This window comes from Malurus melanocephalus, unplaced genomic scaffold (assembly GCF_030028575.1).
Source record: "Malurus melanocephalus ecotype Western Australia unplaced genomic scaffold, MMel_1.1 scaffold_975, whole genome shotgun sequence".
Classification (NCBI taxonomy): domain Eukaryota; kingdom Metazoa; phylum Chordata; class Aves; order Passeriformes; family Maluridae; genus Malurus; species Malurus melanocephalus.
In genome coordinates, this window is record NW_026624207.1 from 26,547 (window position 1) to 51,801 (window position 25,255).

General features: G+C 36.7%; 1 protein-coding gene across 1 annotated transcript in view; it reads right to left on the reverse strand.

The window, feature by feature from the left end:
• The window catches only part of LOC130585837 (bromodomain adjacent to zinc finger domain protein 2B-like), a gene marked incomplete at its 3' end in the record, with an annotated part of 84,503 nt that overhangs the window by 26,541 nt on the left and 32,707 nt on the right, over positions 1–25,255 (reverse strand). The window contains exons 4-14 of the mRNA XM_057386484.1: positions 17,929–18,075; positions 14,093–14,254; positions 13,526–13,719; positions 9,510–9,719; positions 8,418–8,816; positions 5,550–6,159; positions 4,149–4,445; positions 2,944–2,961; positions 1,787–1,847; positions 1,190–1,298; positions 823–924 (exon numbers count right to left, since the gene is read on the reverse strand). Coding sequence (XP_057242467.1) covers positions 823–924; positions 1,190–1,298; positions 1,787–1,847; positions 2,944–2,961; positions 4,149–4,445; positions 5,550–6,159; positions 8,418–8,816; positions 9,510–9,719; positions 13,526–13,719; positions 14,093–14,254; positions 17,929–18,073 — 2,307 coding nt within the window. The remainder of the gene's footprint in view (positions 1–822; positions 925–1,189; positions 1,299–1,786; positions 1,848–2,943; positions 2,962–4,148; positions 4,446–5,549; positions 6,160–8,417; positions 8,817–9,509; positions 9,720–13,525; positions 13,720–14,092; positions 14,255–17,928; positions 18,076–25,255) is intronic.

Sequence of the window (25,255 nt, forward strand, 5' to 3'; positions counted from 1 at the left end):
GGGTATCGCAAGAACATAGGGCTTAACTAGAGACTGAACTCTAGCTGAGTGCCACTAACATGTTCAGAACTTATCTTTTGAAGAAGCAAATACCTTCACTGAAAAAAGGCCAAAAACTTTCGTACACATCCTGAAGAAATGGCAACATGGCCAAAATATGGTAACACCGCATGGCACAAGTATAGTAATAATTTCCTTAAAATTCTGGTTTTATTTATCCTCATATGGTTTATCTACACAGACTCAAACAATTTTACCACTGTCAAGTATAACTGGTAGAGCTCAGCATCTTCCTCTGTAGAAGTGTCACACTTCAGGATGCTCAGACAGTATTCTTGGTACAGCACACACTTGCATATAAACATGTAATTTACATATGTATACAAACACACATACATACACATATTATGCACACCAAGACATGAAAAGAGTGGGATTTAACGTGTACACATAAATTACTATTGGTATGAGGTTGCATACAATAAATGAAGAAATAAAGTTTTAAGTCAGAAATATCTGAATGCTAAGATAAAACAAGTAGCTCTGAGTTTTCAAACAAGACCAACTCAGGCTCAGAGCTGATCATTAAAGCATGCCKAACTCCTGCAGCCTCCAAGCAAAGCCACTGAAGGAAGCAGTTTTCTACCCAGCCCAGGATCAAGCTCTCCACATCTCAATCTAACTACTGTTTAGAACACGTGCAGCTTTTAGAAATAATTAGCTAAAAACAGGTAATGCTTCAGATAGTAGCAAAAATTATTTCACCTAAACTTAAGTTAATGCTCCTTGGATCAAAAACTTTACTTTTTAAAAAGTGGATACCTGCGGTCCATCTCTGGCTTCATAGAAGTCACCCACTCCTATTTTTGCACTGAAGCTGAAATTGTCCCTTGAGATATCCATTATTCCATTTCTGCTGAGATACTGAAAAAATCACATATTTTTCCACTTCAGCTTGTAAGTAATTACAACCCAGCTTTGATGTACAGCTAACTTTGTGAGTGCAATGCTTTGCATATTCTGTCAAAGGGATACGCATTTATAAGGCATCAAATCAGTAACAGACCGAGATACATTATGCCTCACATCACAGGAAATATGTATCTCTACTGGAGAGAAAAAAAATTACAGTTTTCAATTGCAAGCATGCTTAGTAGCATTAAAACACAGAAGTTAAAAAATTAACTACCTTTACTACTTCAGGATACTGTCTCAACTTCTTCCCACAAGGTGCAAAATATGTTACTTCTCCTTGAAGACGACCACCGAAGTTTCTTATTCGGGTTTCTCGTTGCCAGCTAGAGTAATATGAAATAGTTGCATACAACAATACATTTTTTAAAAAACTAGTAATTCGTGTCAATTTAACAGTTCTACAAAAAAAAAAAGGAAGAGCAAAATGTGACTAAAGTATCATAAATCAAAGAGACAAAACCAGAAAATTACATATTACCAGMTTTTAAACAGCTTAAAACTATACTTCAGGGAGTTATTTGAAGCCTGTATTGGCTCACATCTAGCCATCAGGAGTAATTTCCAGTGGCAAAACAGCTAAGAGACAGGTCATGTTTGCAAAAGAGCAAAATTTTTTGCACAAAAAAATTAACACATGAAATATGCTGACACGTTTTAAAAATATCCACAGTCACCGGGAGACAGAAATCGAAATTGTTGAAGCCCTTTGTTCATTATTCAGCCTCAAAAGTTTTTAAACTCGTTTCTTTACCAACTAATTTTTGAAAGTAATCTCCCCTTTAAGGAAAAGTCAAGTATGTACATAACGTACCCATATTCGAGAGGAACACGCAGCTCCTGCTCATCTGCTACTCTTCGTTTTTTTGAAACACCTAAAACAGAATTTCCGATTAACACCTAACATTACTTACAAAAGAAAGCATGCTCCTAAAATGTAGTTATGTTTATATAAACTGTTTTTTCATTCTAGCCATTATGTACCTCAGTTACCAAGACAATTAATGTAATCGATCTCCTTTTGAAATTCAATTTCCTCTAAGTTTCCTGTAACTTCTTCCTCTGAAATTGTAAACAGAAAAGCTAACTATCCCATACTTAGTTGATTGTCCTGTTTAGTGCTCTCAAGTACTGACAACTTAATTCCTTGCACTGCAGTTTTTCTAGACAAGACCATGTATAATTTTTTTCAGTAAAGAAGATGCTCTAAAGATCAGTACACTCTAACACGGTCAGTCTTCCTAGAGCACTGTGCATAGGCTGCAGTCAAATGTCAAATGCAGAAAATTTTCAGAACTACTTCGGTTTTTTCAACTTCAAACAGATGTTGTTATTGGTGGTGCTTGTCAAGCAACTGAATCAATAGTATCACACACACAACTGTAGGGTTTTAGTGTCAAAGGCTGATCTTTTCCTCAGCCTCTCAGGCAGCTGCAGGACATGAACCATGTACACAGACCAACTTTTGGAAGGTGCACTTTTCAAAAAGCAAGCTAGGACCTTCTGTCAGGAAGGTAAGGCATCTCTGCCCTGGAAATGGCCATGAGTGAGATGGTTTGGTTCGCAGACTGACAGCCTGGCACTCGCTGCAGCCTCTCAGAGCCACCAGTGCTCCACAGCAGTGCCAGGGGCAGCTCTTCCTTCCATGTGATGGGGAGAATCCTCCAGAGAAAGCACCGAGGAAATGGCTGCACTCAGATGCCAAACGTGAGACGTCTGTCTGCAACCTCAACCCAACAGCACTGCTTTAGTTTGAATGGTCACAGTGCAGGGATGGAGGCTGCTTTTCCAAATCTAAGTGAAGTGAAGAGCCCAGTGTAAAACAAATACAGAGAAGAGATCTCAAGACCCCTTCAGTGACTAACTCTAGGTAAAAAATTCACAAAAATATTTTTGTTGTATTATGTTGATTCTTATTGGGTGACTTTACATGTAGTATTACTACACTTAAAGCAAGGACACAAAACTTACCTATTCTACCTCCTAACCCTGTAAACAGAAAAACCTGCGATCAGACTTTTCAAAGCATCACAAATCATCAGATTCCTAAAAAAAAAAACTTAACTTTTAATTTAAACTATTTGGATTAAACTCCTAATCCATATGAAATCTTTTAAAAACTGTACAATTAACAGGCCTTTTTCTGGGATAAATATTAGGCAGATCACTTTATACTGCTTCAAAGCTAATGCACTTGTATGAGATGGAATGAAGCTCCTATTCCACTGAATCCAAATATAAAAATCTATTTATAAGAGGATATCCCCATTTAAAAATCTGCTTAAATGCACATTAATTAAACACAAAATCATAATTCAAAGTAGTAAACATGTGATTTCACTTYGTTGTAACCATGCAAATTAGGAAGTGTGGCTTCCAGAAAGGCATTCTTTACTGTAGTCACAGTAATTACTAAATCTTGCATCTTAAGTCAACGAATGAACGATTATAAGCACTATATAATATTTGGCAAATGCTAAATGTACTTTTCATGAACTTTTAAAAAGCAAATCCTCGCACATTATCCATGAATTCTACTGAGAATTTTGAAAGARCTACTAGAAAAGTTATAACAAAGTACGGTTATTAAGTGTATCGAGGAAGGGGCAAAACCAGAAAACTCAGAATACAAACTGGAACGTATAATAATCAGAAACAACTAAGAATAACTAGTTTAGAATAAAAYTGTAAATTCCAAACACTAAATAATGAAGAGTTTTAATGTCATAAATATCAACTCTGGATATTTAATCTTATCTTCTCTCAAAAAATTACATGAGTTAAAGTACCCTGCTCTGAGTATAATGTTCTAGTCTGTAGAACTTGCAATTTGGCTGACAGATCTTAATGATGTCAGATGCAAACATCCATGAAAAGATCACAGAGAGCAAACAGCTGAGGTCAGAAGGGATATGAAAAGACACCTGGTCCAACCTTCCTTGGGAAAGGAAGCTTTGCTGAGATTATTGGCACCCTGACCAACTTGCATCTGAACACCTGAAGTGAGGGGGACTCTGCCACATCCCAGGGGCAGCTGTTTAGTGATTCACTGCTCTTGTGGTAAAAACTCCTTGAGCTGTCACTTGATACCAGCACCTGGACTATTTCTGTAACTACTTTTACAACACATGGACCTTAGATATSACATGGTAGTAGAACAGAAGACAGTGAGATACCACAGTGTGTACTTGGCGTGGCATTGGACGGTCCCGTCCCGAGGAACACCGCAGGCTGGGACTCAGGACATAAGGCAGCTGGTGCTGAGCTGGGCGCCTTTGCTACTTGGAGATTAAGCGGGGTGGAAAGAGCTGTAAGACCAATGGAAGAGCTCTTCACAGAGGATGAAGTTTTATTCAGTTTCAGTGGAGTTTTTTCTCCCTCCGTATCGGTATCTGATTCATCTTGGTCTTTATCGTCCTCATCATCTTCCTCATCAGTCCCTTCTGTATCTGATTCAGAATTACTGTCAGAATCTGTTCAAACAAAAACGTGGCAAAAGGCACATTATGACTTGGTAACTACTGGCAAATACATTAAATTTCTAACACTTGCGAAATCTTTCATCTTATTAAATACATTTTTTAAAAACATCTCTTGAGGAAAAATTGAAGGCTCTAATTAATTACCAGCTAAACTTTAAAATTACTACAAATATGACAGCATTAAGTAATTCTGCATGATAATACACTGTTCTTTCAAATGGAAAGAGATGAGTGACAGAAGCTGAGGTATTTCAAGACTGTTGTACCCAGAATGAGCTACAGCTAAATCACGCCGTTAGCCAGGCAGCAGCTCGGCACTACCCCAGGAACGGCATTTCACAGGGTGTAAAATCCATTGTGAAGAGGAAGAAAAAATGACAGAACTGAGTACGTGCTAAAAGGTGTCAGAATCAAACCTATGGCAATCTGGCCAAAGGAAGAGTGGATGAGAGGGGGAAGAGAATGATGAAGGTGATGCTGGACCCAAGGGTTATCAGCACATGGGAGAAAGGAGCGACTGTGAATACAATCAACTCTTTAAAACAGGCCTTGCCATTCCAAATTACATAGTCTGGTCTGTAGCCCTAAAAGCTGCCCAATTACTTGCTCATGATATACTGTGCTCCTGAATGGGGCACAGAAACATGCTTTTTGCCACTCTTGACAATTTGAAGGCCCTTGTTTAGTCCCTCTCTTGTTAGAAAAGCCTGTTTCGCAGCTGGGCTCTGTCTGCCAGAATCATGAGCACCAATGAGCCTTAATCTCCAGCCCTTCCTGAGCACCTTGTCACATCAAGCTGCAGGCTGGGTGTCTAATGTGGAAGGCAGGTCTCTGACAGCCTTTCCAAAAGGCTATGGAGCCACCTTATAAGGACAGCTGACCAAGTATCAGAACACCCCAAATATGATTTTGGACATGACACACTGGGGAATGAGGACATGTGCTAATCTCAAGGATATGTGTAGGACACTGTGTGGGTCATTGTCATGCTGGCCCAGTAATTCCTACCCCTCTTTTTAAAATAGGTGGGAAATGCATGTTTTCAAAACTCAAAAAATAAAATTTCTGCTTTTCCTATTAAAAAGGTTAAACCACCTGATTGGCTATCATCAGAATCATCATCTTCATCGTCCTCATCTTCATCTTCATCATCGTCGTCATCATCATTTGAGTCATCAGATTCTTTACTGCTGGGAGCATCTGAGTCTAGCCCTCTGAACTGCTCCACCACCAGTTTTGCAGAATGAAGGCGGTGTTGTGGTTTTACTGCATTTACTGCATTATTGCTGACTGTTTTATCCTTTCCTGAACCAGGTAACACAGGAGAGGTAGAGGGCATAACGGCTGTCCGGTTACCGGTTGTTTTTTTCCCACATGCACTCAAGTTTATTGGCAAAGAAAAGGGGGCACTACTAGAAATGGCTACACTTTCATTGATCTTGGTCTGGGGTTTCGGTTTCGTAGTGAGTGCAAGAGGAGCCTCCTGGATGACGCTCTGAATAACTCCATTGGGTTGGTGATTACCTAAAAGTGCATTTGTCAGGAATGGGTTAGAATGGTTGTTTTCCAAAGATGTGAGTTTTTGATGAGCTGGTGAACTAGATGTTGGTTTGGGGCTTGACAAAGCTGTGATAACCTTCTTCAGGCTCTTAGACGATTCCTGTTTCTTTAGCTGTGCTGCGGGGAATGTCTGCTTATATTGTTCCTAAGGAAATAAGAAAACAGGAATAAAATGTGGAGATGTTTGTTTGGCTTTCTTTGGTACTCAGGCAGGTGAACTGTAGGAAATTCTAAACATCTGCTACGCTGTTTTTAGAAAGTCAAAAGCAGATACTAGCTACAACGGGTGAGATCAGTAATTACTAGTTACACAAGTTTTTCGTTATTTTCACTGTAAATCAAGTAAGAAAAGACAAACTGAACTCAAGATGAAGTTGATTCAAATTAGGTAGGGGTGCTTTCTAACCTGCTACAATGCTCTAGACAAAAACTTCCATAAAGATATTAATCATTCTGAAAAAAGCCTCTTTTTGAAAGATACTACTTCTCTTGTGTACCAGCAAAGGAAAACCTCTCCTTATTACTTAATTCAGTATATAAGAATCTCCTTAGTGACTGCACAGCTACCTTTAATTATTTGTTTGTTTTAAAGCACAGGGTAAATACCACACACCAATGGCCACAATACTAGAAAACCAACAGATGACTCTTCATATAGAAAAGATTTATTTAAAAAAAAAGAGGGAAAAGGTATTACTCAGAAATGCTGTGGTATTTAAATTGTTTAACTCAAAAAGTAGTACTTGAAAGCTCTTCACGTAAAACTTAATCAGTAATGGCTCAGAAATGCATGTAAAGCTTACAGTGTCTTTGGTCTAGACTCTTACAAAGAAAGAAGCCCCAYATCATCTTTGATGGAAAATATAATGAAATGGATAAAGACGGTACATTTAAAATCAATTTTTAAAAATTAAGTCAAACACAATACATTCTTGAAGCCACTAATATTTAAAACTGAATATGAAATTATGAAGAGCTCTAAAATAAATATTCACAGTTACTTGTAAGTAATTCATTACTAAAGTTTCAGAGAAAACAAACTCCAAAATGGGTGATTTATCACCAGCTAAAGACTCATAACCTACGTTTGAAAGCAGATTCCTCTTATAATGGTGAAGATGGATGTTTCCATAATTATAATTTATTTAGCTACTCCAAGTAAGTGACAAGCTTATTTAAATTTTACCAAGTAACTGGAAATAGGAAAGGAAAAATAGGTTTTATCTTCTAGTCTATCAATGAAAACTAAGTATTTTTCCGTCCTCACTGAGGGCCTGTGAGTTAGCTGTGAATCCGAATTCAGTTTACTACTCCGAAATACTACTTAATTTAAAACAAAATTTGAAAATAATAAAAAACAATGACAGCTGCCTTGGTAAATGTATTTTAAAATACATAAATGTGTTTATATATTTATATTTATATTAGTATTTATAAATATATAGGTATATTTTAATATATTTATTTTTGTATCTATTGTATATATCCTCAATGTTTGTAAAATGATGTATTTGTATTCTCTCCTAATCCCCATTTAAAATTCACTGAATAGAGGATTTATCAGCAGTCACCTTAATCCCCATTAACAAAATAAATAAACTTTGAATGTAAAATYTTTACAAGTCATGGAAGCGTTAAGACAGACATATAAATTTCTGGTACACTTGTGACCAGTAAAAAGGAAGATAAATCGAGGGAGGATGGGCAGCCCTGGCCCAGGGTGCCCAGAGCAGCTGTGGCTGCCCCTGAATTGTCCAAGGCCAGGCTGGACATTGGGGACAGTGGGAGGGGTCCCTGCAGGGCTGGCATGGGATGGGATGAAGCTTTAAGGTCCCTTCCAACCCATTCTGCTATTCTACAAAAACTACTGAAATGACCATATACTGAGTTTTCATAGTTATTAGTGCATGAATACCTGTCTGTAAGAAGAGCACACAAAAGTCAACGTTATATTGAGCATTTTTTTTAAAAAAACAGCTTACAGGTTCTTTGTTTAAAATCATGATTTAAATAGGTGATTTTAATTAATTTGACTTAAAACTATCCAACCTGAAAGAAAGTGAAGCCATGCTTACATACTAGATATGTGAAGTATTAAATCAACATTATGACAAACTAGAAGCACCGGAAAAATATCCAGGCCACAATTTACACACGTACTTTTCTTATTTTGATACTAATTTTACATGTACATTGTCCTTAAGAGATGCATCACCCACACTGTCCAGTTAATTCACACCATTCAGAAATCCAGATCAATTCTAAAAACACATAAACCCCCATGATTATTAAAATACAAATACGTATCATTTTAATACACTATATTTAAAAGAGCTTGATGGCACAATGTTACATCTTTTTAAGCAAATGACACAGATTATGAATAATCAAAACTTCACTCACCCGTTTTGATCTAACATCGCTGGTTAAAGTGATAGGTTCTTCAGAGGTATCTTTATTCCCTGTTTTGAGTAGATCAGGGGAAGGAACTATGAGTTTTAAATAGGTCTCCTTTTTGGCTTGATGTACCAAAGACAAAGGTTTCACGTTAGGAACCAATCCCGTAGACTGTATTACACTTGTGTGTTTGTTCACAGATTCCTCCTTTGCCTGAGAGCTTTGAAAAATAAACGGAAGCTGCTGTGACAAAACCTGAGGCTGCTTCTGCTGGGACTGGAATGATGAGTGAGTCTGGGAATCAGACACAAGAGGTATCTGCTGGTGTGTTCTTTTTTCTTGAGACTTTTCCTGTGTTTTCTGTCCATCAGTCTTCGTATCTGTTACACCACTATGCATTAGCACCTGCAAAATATTTGGTTTTGATTGTTCCATTATCTAAGTTAAAGACTCTTCTACAATGACTAAGCTTATGATCAGCCTCCATGAAACAATTATACTAGTCTTGGCAGAGGATGACCAATAATTTTCAAATCAGTCTTGTAAAATATTTATTGTTCACTCTGTGTTTTTTTCCCCCCAGATAGTTTCAGTATGTGAAGACAACATTTACTAGGAAAGGAGTATTAAACCTTGGCTGTTCTTAAATGTTTTTCTGACTGTAAACCTGACAGGATATCTAAGATTCTAATCTTTCTGTTCTACCACTAGGGAAAGTAACCACTCTACTAGGAAAAAAAGCAACTGCCAAATCTATATCCATAATGATAAATTTTCAATGCACTACTTACAAACAGTACTTAATTTCTTTGTATTTCCTACTTTACAACAAAAGTAACAGTCTACAAGGTGTAAACTCTTAGCCTGTAAGGAACAGCAATACAGACATACATGCACACAAAAGAACTGAAAATTTAAAAATAACAAACAAAAACTGCCACAAACAGAAAACCCTGATGCAAATCAAAAGAGAGTATTCTTAGCATTTATTAATGTGAAGTTAAATAATTGTTCATATTTGTTCACAGATGTGAGTAGGTCAATTTATCACAAACGACTCACAACAAGAAGACTGAGCAGCAGAGCGAGGTGTTATACCTTGTTCTCACTTTTGTGATGTGCTTCGTTTTCAGAATCAGATTCATCATCTTCACTCTCTTCAGCACTCTGATCCTCCTCTTCCTCCTCTTCATCCTCCTCCAGGTCATCAGAGTCACTACTGCTTATACCTTCACTCGAGGTGTCAGAAGAGGAGCCCGAATCACTGTCGCTGTTACTAGAGCTTTCCACTGCCTTTTTTCTGGGCTTCTACCAGGAAGATGAATTCTCTGTTAATGCTTCAGTTTTAATTTGTTATATAATCTTATTATTACACATAAACTCTGAAACAAAGACGAGTGACACTTTGGAGTAAAGCGATCCGCAATCCCTAAAGTACTTCACAAGATGATGAGAACTAAAAACTGATCACGAAGTTCCACTTCAGTGTTTTTCTGACCACCACTGAGAGAACAGTTGACAGCACTACATCACAAAGAAATATGTCAAATTTAGGCCTAGAAACACTGACCTTGGGTCTAGTAAACCTCCACAGAATGTGTGGATTCCAAAATAACTTATACCCAAAACTTATATGGCAAATTAGTGCAGAAAGAACAAATATTGGTTTATCAAACTTTCAGTGACACGTTCATTTAACTACATTTCTTAACCTTCAATTTCACAGTATGAGCTGTACAGCAATGTACTGTTTTGAGGACTGAAAACAGTATCATTMTCAAATTGCTTCTGGGACTTGCTTCTCAAAAATGGGCAAAAATCTGCTGAAATACTCTGACAACTACAACATATTGACATTCTTGTAAAGAAAAAATCTGCAGACCAGAATGAGAAAATAAAAGAAGCAACAAACAAGAATGTAGGAAAAAAAGAAAGGTGTAAAAAAATCACAGAAACCCTCAAATGTTGACAGCACAAGCCCACATTTTGAATGTGCAATGGATGGGAGAAGTCAGCCTTTTGGGGAGCAATGTAAACCAAACTGTATTTTACAAACCCATCTGAAGGATGTACATGTGGACTCAAGTGCTACGACGGTGGCTACGTAAAAGAGACATGAAAGTACATATTACTGTACTAAAGGGTATTGGATCATTAGAGGCAGTTTGCAATGGTTATGCTAGGAGGTAGAGAAACATGTGAAACCAAGATTACAGATATCAAGCAGCAGCAACAAGACTTATGTACTAACTCTTGTACCATCTAAACAGGGCATGTAAAGCCACTGAGGAGACCATAAGGTTGCAAGTAGTCCCAAGGAAAACATATGCACAGCAAACTAGGTGATTGGAGGGCAAGAAAATGCTTGCAGCAATTCTAAATAATAAGGCAGACAGGAACATGAGCGAGAATGCCTTAGAAATACAGGATTTCTAAACAAAACTTTTTCTGAAAGGTTACCTTTTGTATGTAAGAAGTAAGTCACTGACAGTGTACCAAATTAGCACAAGGACATCTATCTTCAACACTTATGCTCAACAGAYGTAACATGATACGCCACAAATATTCAGCACAGTTTTGAAGACCAACCTTTGGACAAGTTTTGGTTTATCATTGTTATGTAAGCCCTTTGAATGATCGAATATACAATCTTGACAAAAGAAACCAGATGAACAACTTAGAACTACAGCTTTGAGGATCAGATGTTTCTGTCAACTCAGTTGTTTTTCCAACACTACAGGCAAACAAAATTGTAGAATATAAGTTACTATCAGACTGCACTCTGTACTTCAGGATTTCGCCAAAATGGTAGGACAACAGGACTAGAATCCAACCAAAAAAGAAAAAAACATTGCACAAAAAGTAACTCTTTAATTTTTCATCAACTGTAAAAATAGTTTCATATCAGGCTTGACTTTTTTTCCTAAAAAAAAAAAAAAATACCAAACATATTTTAAGCTTTTTTTTTAGATTTTTTTTTACCACCCTCAAATAGAAATTACAGCTAAGGAGATGCCTGAAGAAATCAGAAGATGAACACTAAAAGAACTAAAACCCTAAAGTGTACTAGAGTAGCATACTAAAACATTTTAAAATAAAGCATGCTTTTAGAAAAGTGTTACACTATGAAATTTAAAAACATAACATCACTTGTACAAAGCGAAGCACAAAATACTCCACTTGCCATCAATAAGGAATACCGCTTTGAGATTCCTCTGACTTCAGTTCCTGCTGTGGCTTCATTTTAATATACTGAAAGATGGGAGGGGGACAATAATCCACCCAACTGGAGAACTAGAGTTCTCATTTAAAGTCATTTCAATGCTTTGACACAAAAGGTTGTTCAAATCATTACACTGACAAATAGCAATTACCTCACAAAGTTTCAGAGGAAAGGAAGTTAGGAACATCAGAATATTGAGTAAGATTAGGAACAACAAACTCCATTTCAGTATTAAAAAAACTTACTACAGGAACTTTGGAAACAGGCAACCTGAAATTTATTTGCATGAGACAGAGGACTTAAAAGTTAAGGCAGAGAGCACAATGTTCTTAAGAAAAGTACTTGCACATTGATTCCGTACTTTTACAGAACTCAGTATTTTGTCAAGTGAAATTGAGTTTGAAATCAGTGCCTACATGAGAAGAAAATCTATCAACGGTACCAAATTTATACTTCAAGATGAATGGCAACACAAAGGAGAAGATAACAATGCTGACAAAACATCCTGACTGAAACTAGGGGGGAAAAAAGAGCCAGGAAAAAAGTAAACTTTTTTAGTGATACTCAAACTTGCAGGTAACTAGCTTAACCAGCTCCATTTTCTGAATAAAGCAAAGAGTCAAAAAGTAAGAAAAGAGTCTCTTCCTTTTTTATTTACTTATGACAGAAATTTTTGGGAAGGTAGGGATATTAAAAGACAGCCATTTATCTGGTATTCTGCCTAACTGCAGTAATAATTACAAATGCAGAAACACCATCTGGGAAAAGCTTTACTTCTGCACCACAGAAACCAAGTTAAATCCTGCATGCAGATACTCAGGATAAAAGCAGAATTCTAAAAAGGAAAGAGCCATTTTTAGTATTTAAGCCTGAAAACGATCAAAGACTTTCCAAATACCTTTAACTAGCTTAATACTTTCAAAAGCTGTCAACTGTTGAACACATGAGGAATGTTTTGAGGGAAAATACTCTTTCTTAGTAATTACCCTACTGTCGATATATTGAACATTGTATACCACTACACTGTTTTAAGTAACCATTTTAGTGCTAATCCGTTTTTACGTGGATACATCAAGCTCCACCTGTCCTCTGAAAATGCCAACCTCTCACCAAAAAACATTCAGATTTCGTAGCTGAACGTAGTTCAGTAACAGAAAGAAAAGAAGAGGCCCAAGTCACTCACAAAACAAAAACATCAAAGAATGAAAAATACTTGAGCCTAGATGGCTGCCAGTAGAGAATTACTCCCTTAGCTTCTATTCCGACACTAATTGCCTTCGCAGTACACAATTTTTTGTGTTTTGCTTAAATAGTTTTGATTCCAAGAATAGCAAACTTCTTAGAGTGCTTATATGTAAGGTTTACTAATTCATTGAGACTACTCATGTCTTTCATATTAGATGGCTACGATTTTTGCTGAAACACAGCAGTTAATAATAGCACTTTCTCATGATAAATAGGAAATTACTTCCAAGAAAGCATTTTTCTTTAGTCTTCTTTTTATAAGATACATGAAAACATAATTAAATTAACAGAAATTATCTACAATAATTGTAGTGTTTTAAAAATGTAYTTTAAAAAAACCTAGATAAATTAAATAAAACACTGGACACAGCTGTTAACTTATTAACTAGTGAAATTAGCACTAATGGCAACTTTTGATTCATAAGTATGTAAAAAAAACCCCAGTAAAACCCAGTTAAAAAAATTACAAGGGCCAATACACACCAAAAAAACCCTACCCAGACAAGGATACAGATCTTGCCCTAACAAATCAGAAGAACCCAGAACATTGTGTACTCAGAAAGGACACTTAAAAATGATCCTGTGTGCTGAACACTTATCAGTCAAATTTTTTGTCCAAATCTTCAATTTCTTTCTGTGTATTTACCTTATCTTTGATTTTGTCAGCCCTGGCGTCCAAAAGCTGAACTTTGCTTTGCTCCGGGTTGTATTTTCGTCCTCCTGCTCCTGAGGTCCCAGTTTTCCCTGGTGCTGCTGACGTTGCAATGCTAGTGGAGAGCACAGATGTGCTGAGAGCAGAAACTGCAGTGGTACTGTTGCCATTCAATGATCTATTTACACCTGAAGATGACAGATTTACAAAGTGACACTTCAAATAACTCTGAAGTAACAGATATTTTCTTTGAGATGCCCCAGTCACACGAACATTCCATAGACATCTAACAAAAACACTAGATTATATACAGACTACTCACCGCGTATACTAGAATTTGCCATCCAAGTGTCACTGTGATTTGGACTCAGTTTAAACACAGAACACCCATGATTTAAAGGCCTAACACATACCTGGTATGTATCATCCTTAGCTAACAGAACGAATTTTTAAAGAATTGTTTAGGAATGGGAAGAATGATGGAAGTAAAGCTTGAACTCCACACCCTTCTGCATGTGCAGAAGTTCAGTATGATTATTTCCTGACAACTTCAGCCATTACCTTTGTCTGTATTGCTCCGATTACTTTTTCCTGTAGCTCTTGAGTGGAATGAAGCAGAATCATGATTCTGTGCAGGAGGTGCAAACAGTGTGGGAATTCCCAAGAGTGGTGGGAAAAAAGCTGCCCCTGGACGAGAGTGTGTGTCTGTTGTTCGCCACCATTCTGAACCGCAAAGGAAATAAAAACAAACTTCAGTTCTTCTAATAGTGTATTTAAGTATTTTGGTAAGCATATTGCTGGGCATAATTTAAAGCAGATTTATTAAATCTAGAAGCAAGTACAAGACATTTASGAACTTCTCCATGACACACATTTCCTGCAGCAACTCTGGTCTTAAGTCATTACAGCCATTCTGGTAAAGATTGTAATGCAGTTTTATTAAAATGCATTCTGAAAAGGAATACYTCATGGAAAGTTATGTGACACTGATCACCCCAAAGTGAAACYGCTAGTCTTATAAAATGAATTAGTATTCAGAGATCACCCTTTAAAATAATAGCTCTGATTCAGTAAGACTGCTGAGATAATAGAGTAACACAACAGCTTTCAGTCACCTCTGCTCTTCAAGTTACTAATTTACCTAAAAGATGCTCCACATAGCTGAATTTTCTATTAAATCTCTCTCCTTAACATTCTTGGCTTCCGTTCAAATAGGTTACATGTTTTTGAGCACAGTTTTTCAAATTCTAGTAACCACTGCACATATTGAAAGCATAATTCCAAAGGGCAACATACATTTCAACAATGCTGGTCTCTTAGTAACAAAGAATGATAACTGTGAGTGCCTTTGTTAATATTAATGAACTTCATGGTACAGTACAAGCTATCCAAAAAAGCTATAAAGGAATAAACACTTAAATAATATTTTAAAACACAAAGCATCAATGTGCTAACCAGCAGAAATATAAAGATAATATGGTATTTAAGGGCGTTCTTCTCCACAAGTCAGCAACTATCTACAAGCCTAAAACGAAAAACTCGACAAACCAAGGACTCTACAAAAGACTTACCTAAAAGGAAAACTCCAGTTTTATATTTTAGGCACTAAATCTGATCTTTCTCGACATTTATTTGAGAAGTCACAATGTCATTTTTATATAAATACTGAAGCCCTAAAGAAAAGCCAGTATACAAAACCAAAACTTTGCTACTGTATAGCAGAACATCAAGGGTAAAAGTACAGATTTTCCAATTAAAAAAAAATCTGTGACTTTGTGCATTTATGTACACAGTTTAAAAATTGTTCTGGATCTCATTTAAGGAGAAATAGGGAACGCCAAAAAGACTGAAGATTTCTGTTTTGACAAAAACAGCTTCTGGTTTGAGAAAAAAAAAATTGATAGGGTTTTATTTGTTGTGTTTTGTTTCTTAATAAAAAGTTAATGAACCTCCTTTATTTGAAAATTAAAAATAAAGAACCTTCCAGATTTGTTAACATCAAAACAACACAACTCTGTTGTTCAACTTAGAATGGTTTCACATGCTAATGTTACAGCCCTTCATAAAGGCAAAACACTGAATTACAGTTTTAGTTAAAGAAAAAGCTATTGATTTATATACTTCCAAAGTTGATAACATTCTCATGAGGGTGAATGTAAACCTCTTTACAGAGGTAATTTACTCTTCCAATGCACCTTCTTATTTTCAGCAGTGGTGAATAAGAAGAAAGCACATAAAATATCTGTTTACTTCATTAGAAAGCTTTAATTATTCAGGAACTACTGCCATATTAACCAATTAAATTAACAGTATGTGATACATTCTGTAGCGGTTTCACGCAGGTGCATTGTCTTTTTGACCTGAGAATATGCCAAAATAATTTATTTGTAGTTTAATCTCCCTGGCAAAGCATAAAGACTCCCAGTCCTAACTCACCATGTATCGTGAGCACTTGACAGATTATGTAATCAAGTTTATTGCACAGACTATTTAATAGACTATTGATTGCTGCAAAGAAAATAAAGAGACGAACTGGAATAAAAAGAGCCTCTCTAATCTAATGCATGCATTAAGATGCCTTCACATTCTCTTAGTAAGAATAATTGCTCATTCTCATGAGAATAAAAAGATACTTTATTAGCTACTAGACAAATGCATTTTAAAATGTGAAGGTAATTTAATAAATGGATGGAGACTTACAGACATTGTTAGGGTTTTTTAAATACCATGGGAGAGAAGAGTACTCAGTTTACAACTGGCTAGTATACTAGTCTACCTTGGCTACAGAGTAACTCGTGTCTCTTGTAAATTCAGGACATGCTATGCCCGACAGGTCATTCAAAGGAAAACAGTCTTTGGCTGGCAGCACAAACACCTCGGTGGAATTTCTCTAGGACAGCGTATCCCTTTCCAGAGTGGATACAATAGTAGCCATAGTGCACTGTGTCAGCAGAGAAACAGAAATACTCCTAAACAAAACTGATGGGGCAGTACTGATAGTAAAATACATTCCAGCTTCGTTTAGGGAAGACAGAGCGTCCTTGAAAAAATATGTATGTTCTCAAACATCAGATGCAGCCAGGCAAGCAAAATCCAAAAAATGAATGCTGGGAATTACGATCTGTCTTTTTAACTATTAGCTATCAGACAGAAACAAAACACTTTTATCTTTTACTTAAAAGTTGAGAATTGAATTTTTTAAAGTCCTTTAGTGAAGAACTACCCGAGTTTTCTAATGAAGAACAAAATTTACAGTTTGGTATCTTTATTACATTATTCATCTGYTTCAGTCTTACTGTACTTTGGCAGACCAAATATATATCCTATAAATACACAGAACATTACAGGAAATACAGAATTACATGACATAATATCTACAAAGCAAAAGCAGCAAGGAGAAGCAAATCAGTCACAGAAATGTTAGGATTGTACATTTATACCATATGGAAATTAACTCGTGCTACATTCTGGGAACCACCACAGAAAACCATTTCAAGTAGCAATGGTAGACATTCTGGTTTCTACTTCTCAGGGTAGCAGCAAACAAACAAATGCAGGATGGAGCTGGGGACTTGGAATCTGCTTATTATGTACTATCAGGGGAGTAGAGTTTTTCAGAAGAATATACTTCTGCTCACTCTGCTGCAAGAACAGAGTTTGTTCTGAAAATAGGGGATTACCGTGAATTCAAGATGAAAAAACTTCTATTTACTATATACCTTATAAGAATAGGACTAAAAGAAACAATGTTCTTCAAGAAAAAGACCTGTTTTCCAAAAGTTAAGRGAGAAACAGCAGAAAAGAGTTTACTATTTCTTGTTCTGTGGATGACATATGCATCCTTCAGCTGAAATACAACTTTCACTCACAAAAATTAGATACTTGCATGGAGAAATCTTCCAATATGTATTTGTGATTCAAGGTAAGATATTTCACTTTAGTCAAGATTATCCAAGACTGTGACCTTGTGAGAGTCAYCATTTCTATCTTAAGCTCCATTAGAAGACGTTATTCCTCCAAATATGAAACTATAGTATAGGTTGGGCTTGAATGCTGAGAACATGATGTATGTTCAAGAAGTTGATTACTACAACTTACTCTGAAAATGGCATAGAGTTACAAACGCTTTGATTCTTGCTTTCAAGGCACCCTTGCAATTTGAATTTTTCTTCCCACATTTTAAACTGGCATTTTTTAATTAATTTCATTCCTTCAATTATTAAGTATTACATAAAATGTATTCACAGCAAATGAATGTCACTTGGCAAAAACAAAAACCCTCAAACATTTTCCTCTGATGCATCTGTGCAACCTTATTACATTTGACTTGTAACAATAATTACAAGTGTTGACAAACACTGAAATTATTTTGGACTATAGACTTGAGTCACGTTTACCACATGTGTTGATTGTGGAGCTCAGTGTCGCAGCTCCCGTGGAAAGGCCACCTTTCGATACTTCTGTAGCTACCGACGGTGTTGAAGATGCTGGAGTGGAAGCAGCTGCAGTAGAGACTGATGATAACCGCTCTCCAGACTCCATACCTGAAAAAAAGAAGATAAATATCTGTCTTCTGTGGCAGCAAAGGAAATCGCAAGAGACGACAGGACTGTCTGTGAATCGCTAGAGGGTTTTGTTTGTTGTTGTTGTTGTTGTTTCCTGACGAGCTTTTCATACAAAATAAGACATTTTTATTTGTGCCATGAACTGTCTAAATCCAAAGTCACCAGACTTATTTCCCTGCATTTCAAGGAAAACAGACAGTAATATTACTATTATTAAAAACACTAGCGCACTCTCGTGCACATGATATGACTCTTGTGGATGGTCCTGTGAAGGGCCAGGAGTTAGACCTCTGTGAGTCCCTYCCAACTCAGCACATTCTGTGATTCTGTGAGATAGTTTGGGTCATAAATAAGATACCCTTGGCAAATCAATAGTTTTTTAATGCAGGAAAGTAAATCTAGCCAGGCGTGCAAGCTTTTAACAAACATAAGCCATCTGTTTGATCAAACAGTAATAAGCTGCTCTTTTAAGGCTCTGCTTTTTCCCCACCCCCACCCCACCCTTCATTTCAGTTTGCAGGGGTCTGGGAAGAGTTTTTGAGAGGGTGCTTTTTAAACCTTTAATTTAGCTGCTTGTTTAATGTCTTTAACAGAGAACTGGAGTATTGGTATTTCTCAATTATTATGAATTGAAGAAATTACATTCTTTTCCTAAAGATATACATACTTCTGATCTCAAACTAAGTCAACCCTTAATTATGTTTAGTTAATTACTCAAACCACAGCAGATGGCTAACTCCAAAAGAGATAATCCCCAAAACAGTCATTAGTCAGGATCAGCAACAATTACACTGTAGACCTAATGTGTTCTGCGACTAAAAAACTCCATACCAGTTACAGCAGATCCAAATTCTTTTTAACCTCAAATATAAATGAGACATTTATTCCACTGTAGTTATTTTACCAGTCAATACTTATGAACTTTCATGATTGTTTCTTAAGCTCTCATATTTACAAAAGAGAAAAGTCACTAAGTAAAACTAGGAAAAAAAGCTTTTTTATTTTCCAGGTGTAGTGATTTACATCAGTTCCTCCCAACGCTTTGCCCAAAACTCCAGGTATTTTCCCAGAATTTCTCATGATGAATAATAATCAATGCAGCTGAATCCAATGAAAACAGAAAGTAATCTCTCAGTAAAAACAAAGAAGTGAAGTATGTGAAGCTTTACACAAGAAATATGTTGCCTTTTTGGAAAAAAAACTTATAATAATTAACAAAAACAGAAACACTCATAAAAAAGGGTTTATTAAAGGAAACAATCAAATAATTTTAAAATGCATAAAGCTATTTCTTTACAGTCTATCACCTGTCTATTCAGTGCTCAAAATCTTTGCTGAAATGTACCCTAATGCAGGGTAAGAAGGAAAACGTCTTTCTTACACTTAAAGACGTTTAAATTAGTAATTCCCTTCTCAGGATAGTATCATGGATAGAGTATCCTAACAATGTTAGCTGGGATGTTTCAATACTATCAAGTATGTTTTGAAGACATCTTAACACTAGACTAACTCATCGCCAAATTCCAGTTTAACTTCTACACTCACATGCATTCCTTCACTATTTCAATTATTACCTCTAACCCAGTGCAAAAGAAGTTGGGTAAAAATATGCTTCAGTCTTTCTCAATGACCAAGTGAAATTTGTAATGACTGCAAATTGTAGAAGAATCTTATGTTCTCCTCCCTTACAGCAAGGCATTTAATTCTACCATATCATAATACTGACAGTCTGCTGCTAGTTCTTGTGTCAATGAGTGCTCTGATGCCAGAAATCTTGGAGCTGATGAAGGAAGTCAGAATACACAGTCCACCACATCACAAATGTAAAGTGCAGTACCCAAAAACGTCATGCTCAGAAGGTAAACCAGAGCTCAGAGGTGACTCGACAGGTCAAGCAGTAACTGTGGGTTCCACACCTTCCACAAGGGGCACAGAACCAGGGAGGAGTGGGTTTAAAATCAGCGGTGTGACAAAAAAACCCACAAAACAATCAAGCACACTGACCAAACCTCAGGTGAGATGGAAGTGAGGTACCCACAGTAATGGGTGCAATATCTTACAGATGAACTATGGACACCAAAGGCTCCCAGTGATGCTCCCTGCTCTGGTGATAAGGTATGGTCACAGGCCTTCCAACACACAGTCTACTACTGCTAGGATGTTTCACTCATTAAAACTATTAAACTCAAATAAAAGTGCCAGTATAATTAATGAGATCCACTTTGCTTGTCTCAAATGCTGTACAAACCTCAAAGGCCAAGTTAACTGCTCAATTTTCCAAATTCTGCAGAACGTCACTGTAATTACATCACTTTCAATAATTTATTCTAAGTGTTTTATACAAAACTCTCTAAGGAAAAAGTCACAAGAAAACTCTTATTAAATCAACCACTCACAATTTTTGTGAGTCAGCAGCAAGACTGGTTTGTGTTTCCAAGTTATCATACGAAGACACAGTCTGTGCACCAATACACTTAACACATTATTGCCAGTCATACTGTGTGAGGCAGACTGTACGTTCCTGCATTACTGCATTTAGACTGTACATTCTAAATGGGCTTTATAGCCTTTCTCTGACTCATATCAGGCCATATGCAATCAGTGATATGACAACTCACTGTTTCTTGCATCAGAATCCACAAAGTCAAAACATCCATAAAATCACAAATACATCACAATTTAAATGTTTGTTCTAACAGTCTTTATCCACATAAGGTGACTTACTAAAAGCCACTTCAAAGCAGATCCAACTCTTAAGTTTGGTATAACTGAGTCAGGACTGGCCTGGCAAAAAACTGTAACAGAGAAGGGAATCAGCTGCTATTCTACTCTTCAGTAATAYGTAGTGGCCATTTAAAATGGACTTAGGCTAAAATGACATTTTAAACAATGCATCTATTTTGACTCTATCCAACAGGATAAACTCATCATTAAACAATACACGTAAAATAAGTTGCGACTCAAAAACTTATTTTCTCCTATTTTACAAATAACTGTGTTACATTTCATTAGAAATAAACACTTTGAACATTTCTGCATTCACACATTTCATGATCATCATGATTATGGTAAAGACAGAATACTTACAAAGAACAGAAGGCATTAGAATTCACTTACTTTACATTCTGTGGGAGGAGGAGGGGCACAGAGGTCAGATTAAACTACAGTCCTCCGTAAGCCTCCCTTCTGGACAAACCTCAGAACCTATTTCTGAAAGCTGCATAAAGCTGGCCAAGAAATCTAATCTACCCAATTTGTACCACCCAAAGTGTATGGTCACACAAAGTACCCATGAGGCAACACAGCACTGTGGAGAGGCACTCAATGTTTAAGTGACCCAAGCCTACTTAAATGTTTCAAACTCAGAATAACACTAAGAGTCTGGTTTAAATAAATATATAAATAGAGTAATAGAATGGTTTGTGTTGGAAGGAATCTTAAAAGCTCATTTCATTACTACACAGACACACCACCACAGGTAGGGATATCTTCCACTGGATCAGGCTGCTCACAGACCCATCCAACCTGGCCTTGAGCAGTGCCAGGAATGGGGAGSACACAATCTCTCTGGCCAACTTGTGCCAGTGCAGTACCACCTTTAATTTCTTCCTAACATTTAATCTAAATCTACCCTCCCAAAACTAAATCTATCTGCATTACCTGTTATTCTGTATGAGGTTATCAACTTTATACATCCACGTTTAGCAGTTACCACTTGTATTAGGAACACATACCCCTTCACCTGTTATTTTCACTTCTGTGATGAGTTAAGAAGGGAAAAGTTGACACCAGCACCATCAAAAGCCAAAAAACAGATGGGTGTGGATAGCTTCTTACACAGATATACACACTTTCAGTCAGGAATGCTCACCCCACAAAAGCAGCTGACCAAGCCACTTCTTGCAGCACAGCAAATTTCAGGTGACAAGAAAAGAACCATCCTATAAGTTACTTTTATMAATGGAAAAACTTTGCAATTCATCCAGCTCGAGAAGAAGAGCAGTCCTGATTTAGATATCAGGGTGGAAATGGTACAGTGCAACTCTGTGCAGACATTAAGGCTTATGGAGACTTCATTCACGGAGCGGAGATGATAGCACCACGTGGCTGTATTCCAACAYTTGCAAGCAGATTCTAAACAGCAAATAAATATTGGTACCACGTAAAATTGATGTAAAGTCTGGACTCTTGTCTTAACCACAGAGGCTGAAATAGTAGCATCTGAAGAACATTCAAAGGCAAAGATTCTCTGGTATCAGTTTGGTAAATGCCCTGAAGAGGCACTTTCACCACACTTCATCATCAAAGCGAAACAAAGTATTTATCATTGCAGAACTGAGGCTTTATAAAACTTTGTTTAAAAAAACCCAAAAAACTAACAAACAAACAGATCACTGAAATATTTTATACTGTCTTGGGATGAATATTAGTTTTTATCTTCCTGCCTAAAAGTTCAGCTTAAAGACATGTATCCAGCTTCTTTGTAAAAGCCCAATCTTTCAATCCCCACATACTTTTCATTTTTTTTTAATAACCTGGTTATGAGACTTCAATATTTGGGGTTCATTTGCACTAGATTCTACTACTACTACATCTTGTTCTACAGAAGCAAGCCTTAGCGTTTTATACTATTAATTCAGTTTGTGAGGGCAGCGAGCAAACTATTTGCAACTAAGTCTGTAATTTTTAAAAGTATGAAGTATTATTCAATCTTTGCATATTGATAATCAATACAACATTTTTAAGACATCACAGAAATTCTTGCTTAGGGTGGCTCTGAAATAGATAATAGAAACCTGCATTACAAATCCTATGCAACAGTAGCTCAAAAAACAGAAAAAACCTGGAACAATTAAAAGCAATGCTCTTTTTTTTCTGTGCTTTTTCAAAATCTGAATTTGAATCTGTCAGAAACAAATTTTCTGTTTTCCTGCTGATATTCTGCTGCGCAGAAACTTAGCTCCTGTTTAGCCATTGTATTGTACACCTCCTTCCACGGTTCAAAAGCCAGACTTCATTTCAAGCTCAAAGTTGAGGCTTACCTCCAATTACAGGGAACAGCAGAGCTGGAGAAAACACCTACAGAAGAAGATCCCTGCTGAACCTCTGATGGCAAAAGGTGCCACAGGCTTGTTTAGGAATTGTTAAAATTCAACAATGCTTGTGCCAAACATGCTTTTTTGTACCCCTATAACTGAATCTTGCCTAACTTTGCCAATTAATAATTAAAACCAACAGCTAACTTTGTGAAGCCTAAGTATCTGCTCTAACATATACAAGACCTCTAAAAAGGACTCACTACAAACAATTTGATTTGCCCACCTGGTATTATTTTGCTGCATGCTGGAAAAAAAAAGATGCATATAAATGACTGGGAACAGAAAACTTCAGTTGATCTTTAAAAGCGTAAGCTAAAGGAAAGAAAATATTTGGGGAGAAAGAACTACAAATCTGTTATGTATTTGGGTGTATGAACTCAACATGTGTCAAAAGAACGAGCTCAGAATTAGTCCACGGGCATTCCACTGTAAGAAAAAAAGATACTTTTTTGAGAAAGRAAAGGGTTCTTTTACCCTGCAGTCTTAACCTTAAAGACCACACATACAGGTAAGAAGTAAGCAAGTCCCAAGTAAGAAGGGGCAAGGGTGGTAGTCAAAGTCCYTCCTAACAAATGATCTAGAAATTTTGAAGGGTTTTTTTGTTTGTTTGAAGTTTTTTAGACTTTTCATCCTAACAATTTAAGTTACTATTCTAGATCTCTAAATATTGGCAAGAACTATAAACACGAGCATACTCTGATGAGGAATGAATTCTGGGTGCCAACTCAGAGTTCCAGAAAAACATTCAGGAGAAACAAATCTTTTCAATGTGTACCAGCCTCAGGCTTTGCAATGGGTCCTGATTTTGTTTTAGAATAGCACCAAACTTCAGTCTCATTATTCTAACATCAATATAATTTAACGTTTAAACAAAATGAGAAAAAGCCAAACATCTAAATTCTATGTTACGTTCTCCAATGCCAGCGAAAACTAGTTTAAGCCCATAGGAGAGCAAAGAAAAGTCTATCAACTCTCTCTCATGTCACTGAGTGAATTCTGGCATCTCGACTAAAAAACTTATCACTGAGGAATGCTAATTCCTCGGTTTTGAACTCAAAAGCACCTTGTGGTGTCATTTAGCAAGAATGTAATAGCTCCCACTAACAGGCTGAGACAGAGATAAATGGTTTCCACATTTTCTTGCAGTTGCACTCTCATGGTTCTTTGGACAYCCAGAACCAGTTCTTGAAGAAAGCATTACATGCCAAAACAGCCATTGTTTTGAGTCAGCTTCATCACTGGTATCCTCCCCTTTTACGAAGTATCTTTCTTAGGTAATTTGCTCATTGTTTCTTCCAGTTTTAAAGGCATCATAATGTTTTTAGAAACAAAGACATTTAAGCCAAACAAAACCCCCACAAAACAGTAACAGGAGTCCACTGATGTTTAGGTAAACAAAATAACTAGAGAGAAAAATAATGGGGTTCTTAAGACACAAAGAAATAAAAGYCCTCAGCCGAAGCCATACCGGTATTACCATGTCAGAAGACTATTCTGGCTGAGTCCATTCACGGCAATGTTTTTACAAACCAAGCAGATGCAAATCTGACATCTTGATGTTATTTACACACTTCAAGGAAGTAGTTAGAGACAAAAAAAACCCCGACAGATTTCATTTTTATTTCCACTAACTGGAAAGAAAGAAAATAATACACCATCCCTATTTCTATCTTCAAAACGAATTCTGTATTTAGATTTCAGGMAATAACAAAGCCACATGCTAAACACTACATTTCCCAACGTCATTAATGAACGCCCGTTAAAACACAGGAGTCTATTTTTGCTGCACCAGGTGCTGCTTTCTAGCAAACCCTGAAAATCCTTTAAAGATTAACAGTGATACACACTGCAATAAACCATTCTTTCAAAATTTAAAGGCACTCTGCAAAGACAAGCAGTCAATGATGGTCGCATTTGACAGATCAAACTTGGGGCTCTCTTGTGGCATGTGGAGCAGGAAGCCTAAGCAGCCCCAACTCCTGCCAGCCAACACTCAATTCCAGCAGCCCCAACTCCTGCCAGCCAACACTCAATTCCAGCAGCCCCAACTCCTGCCAGCC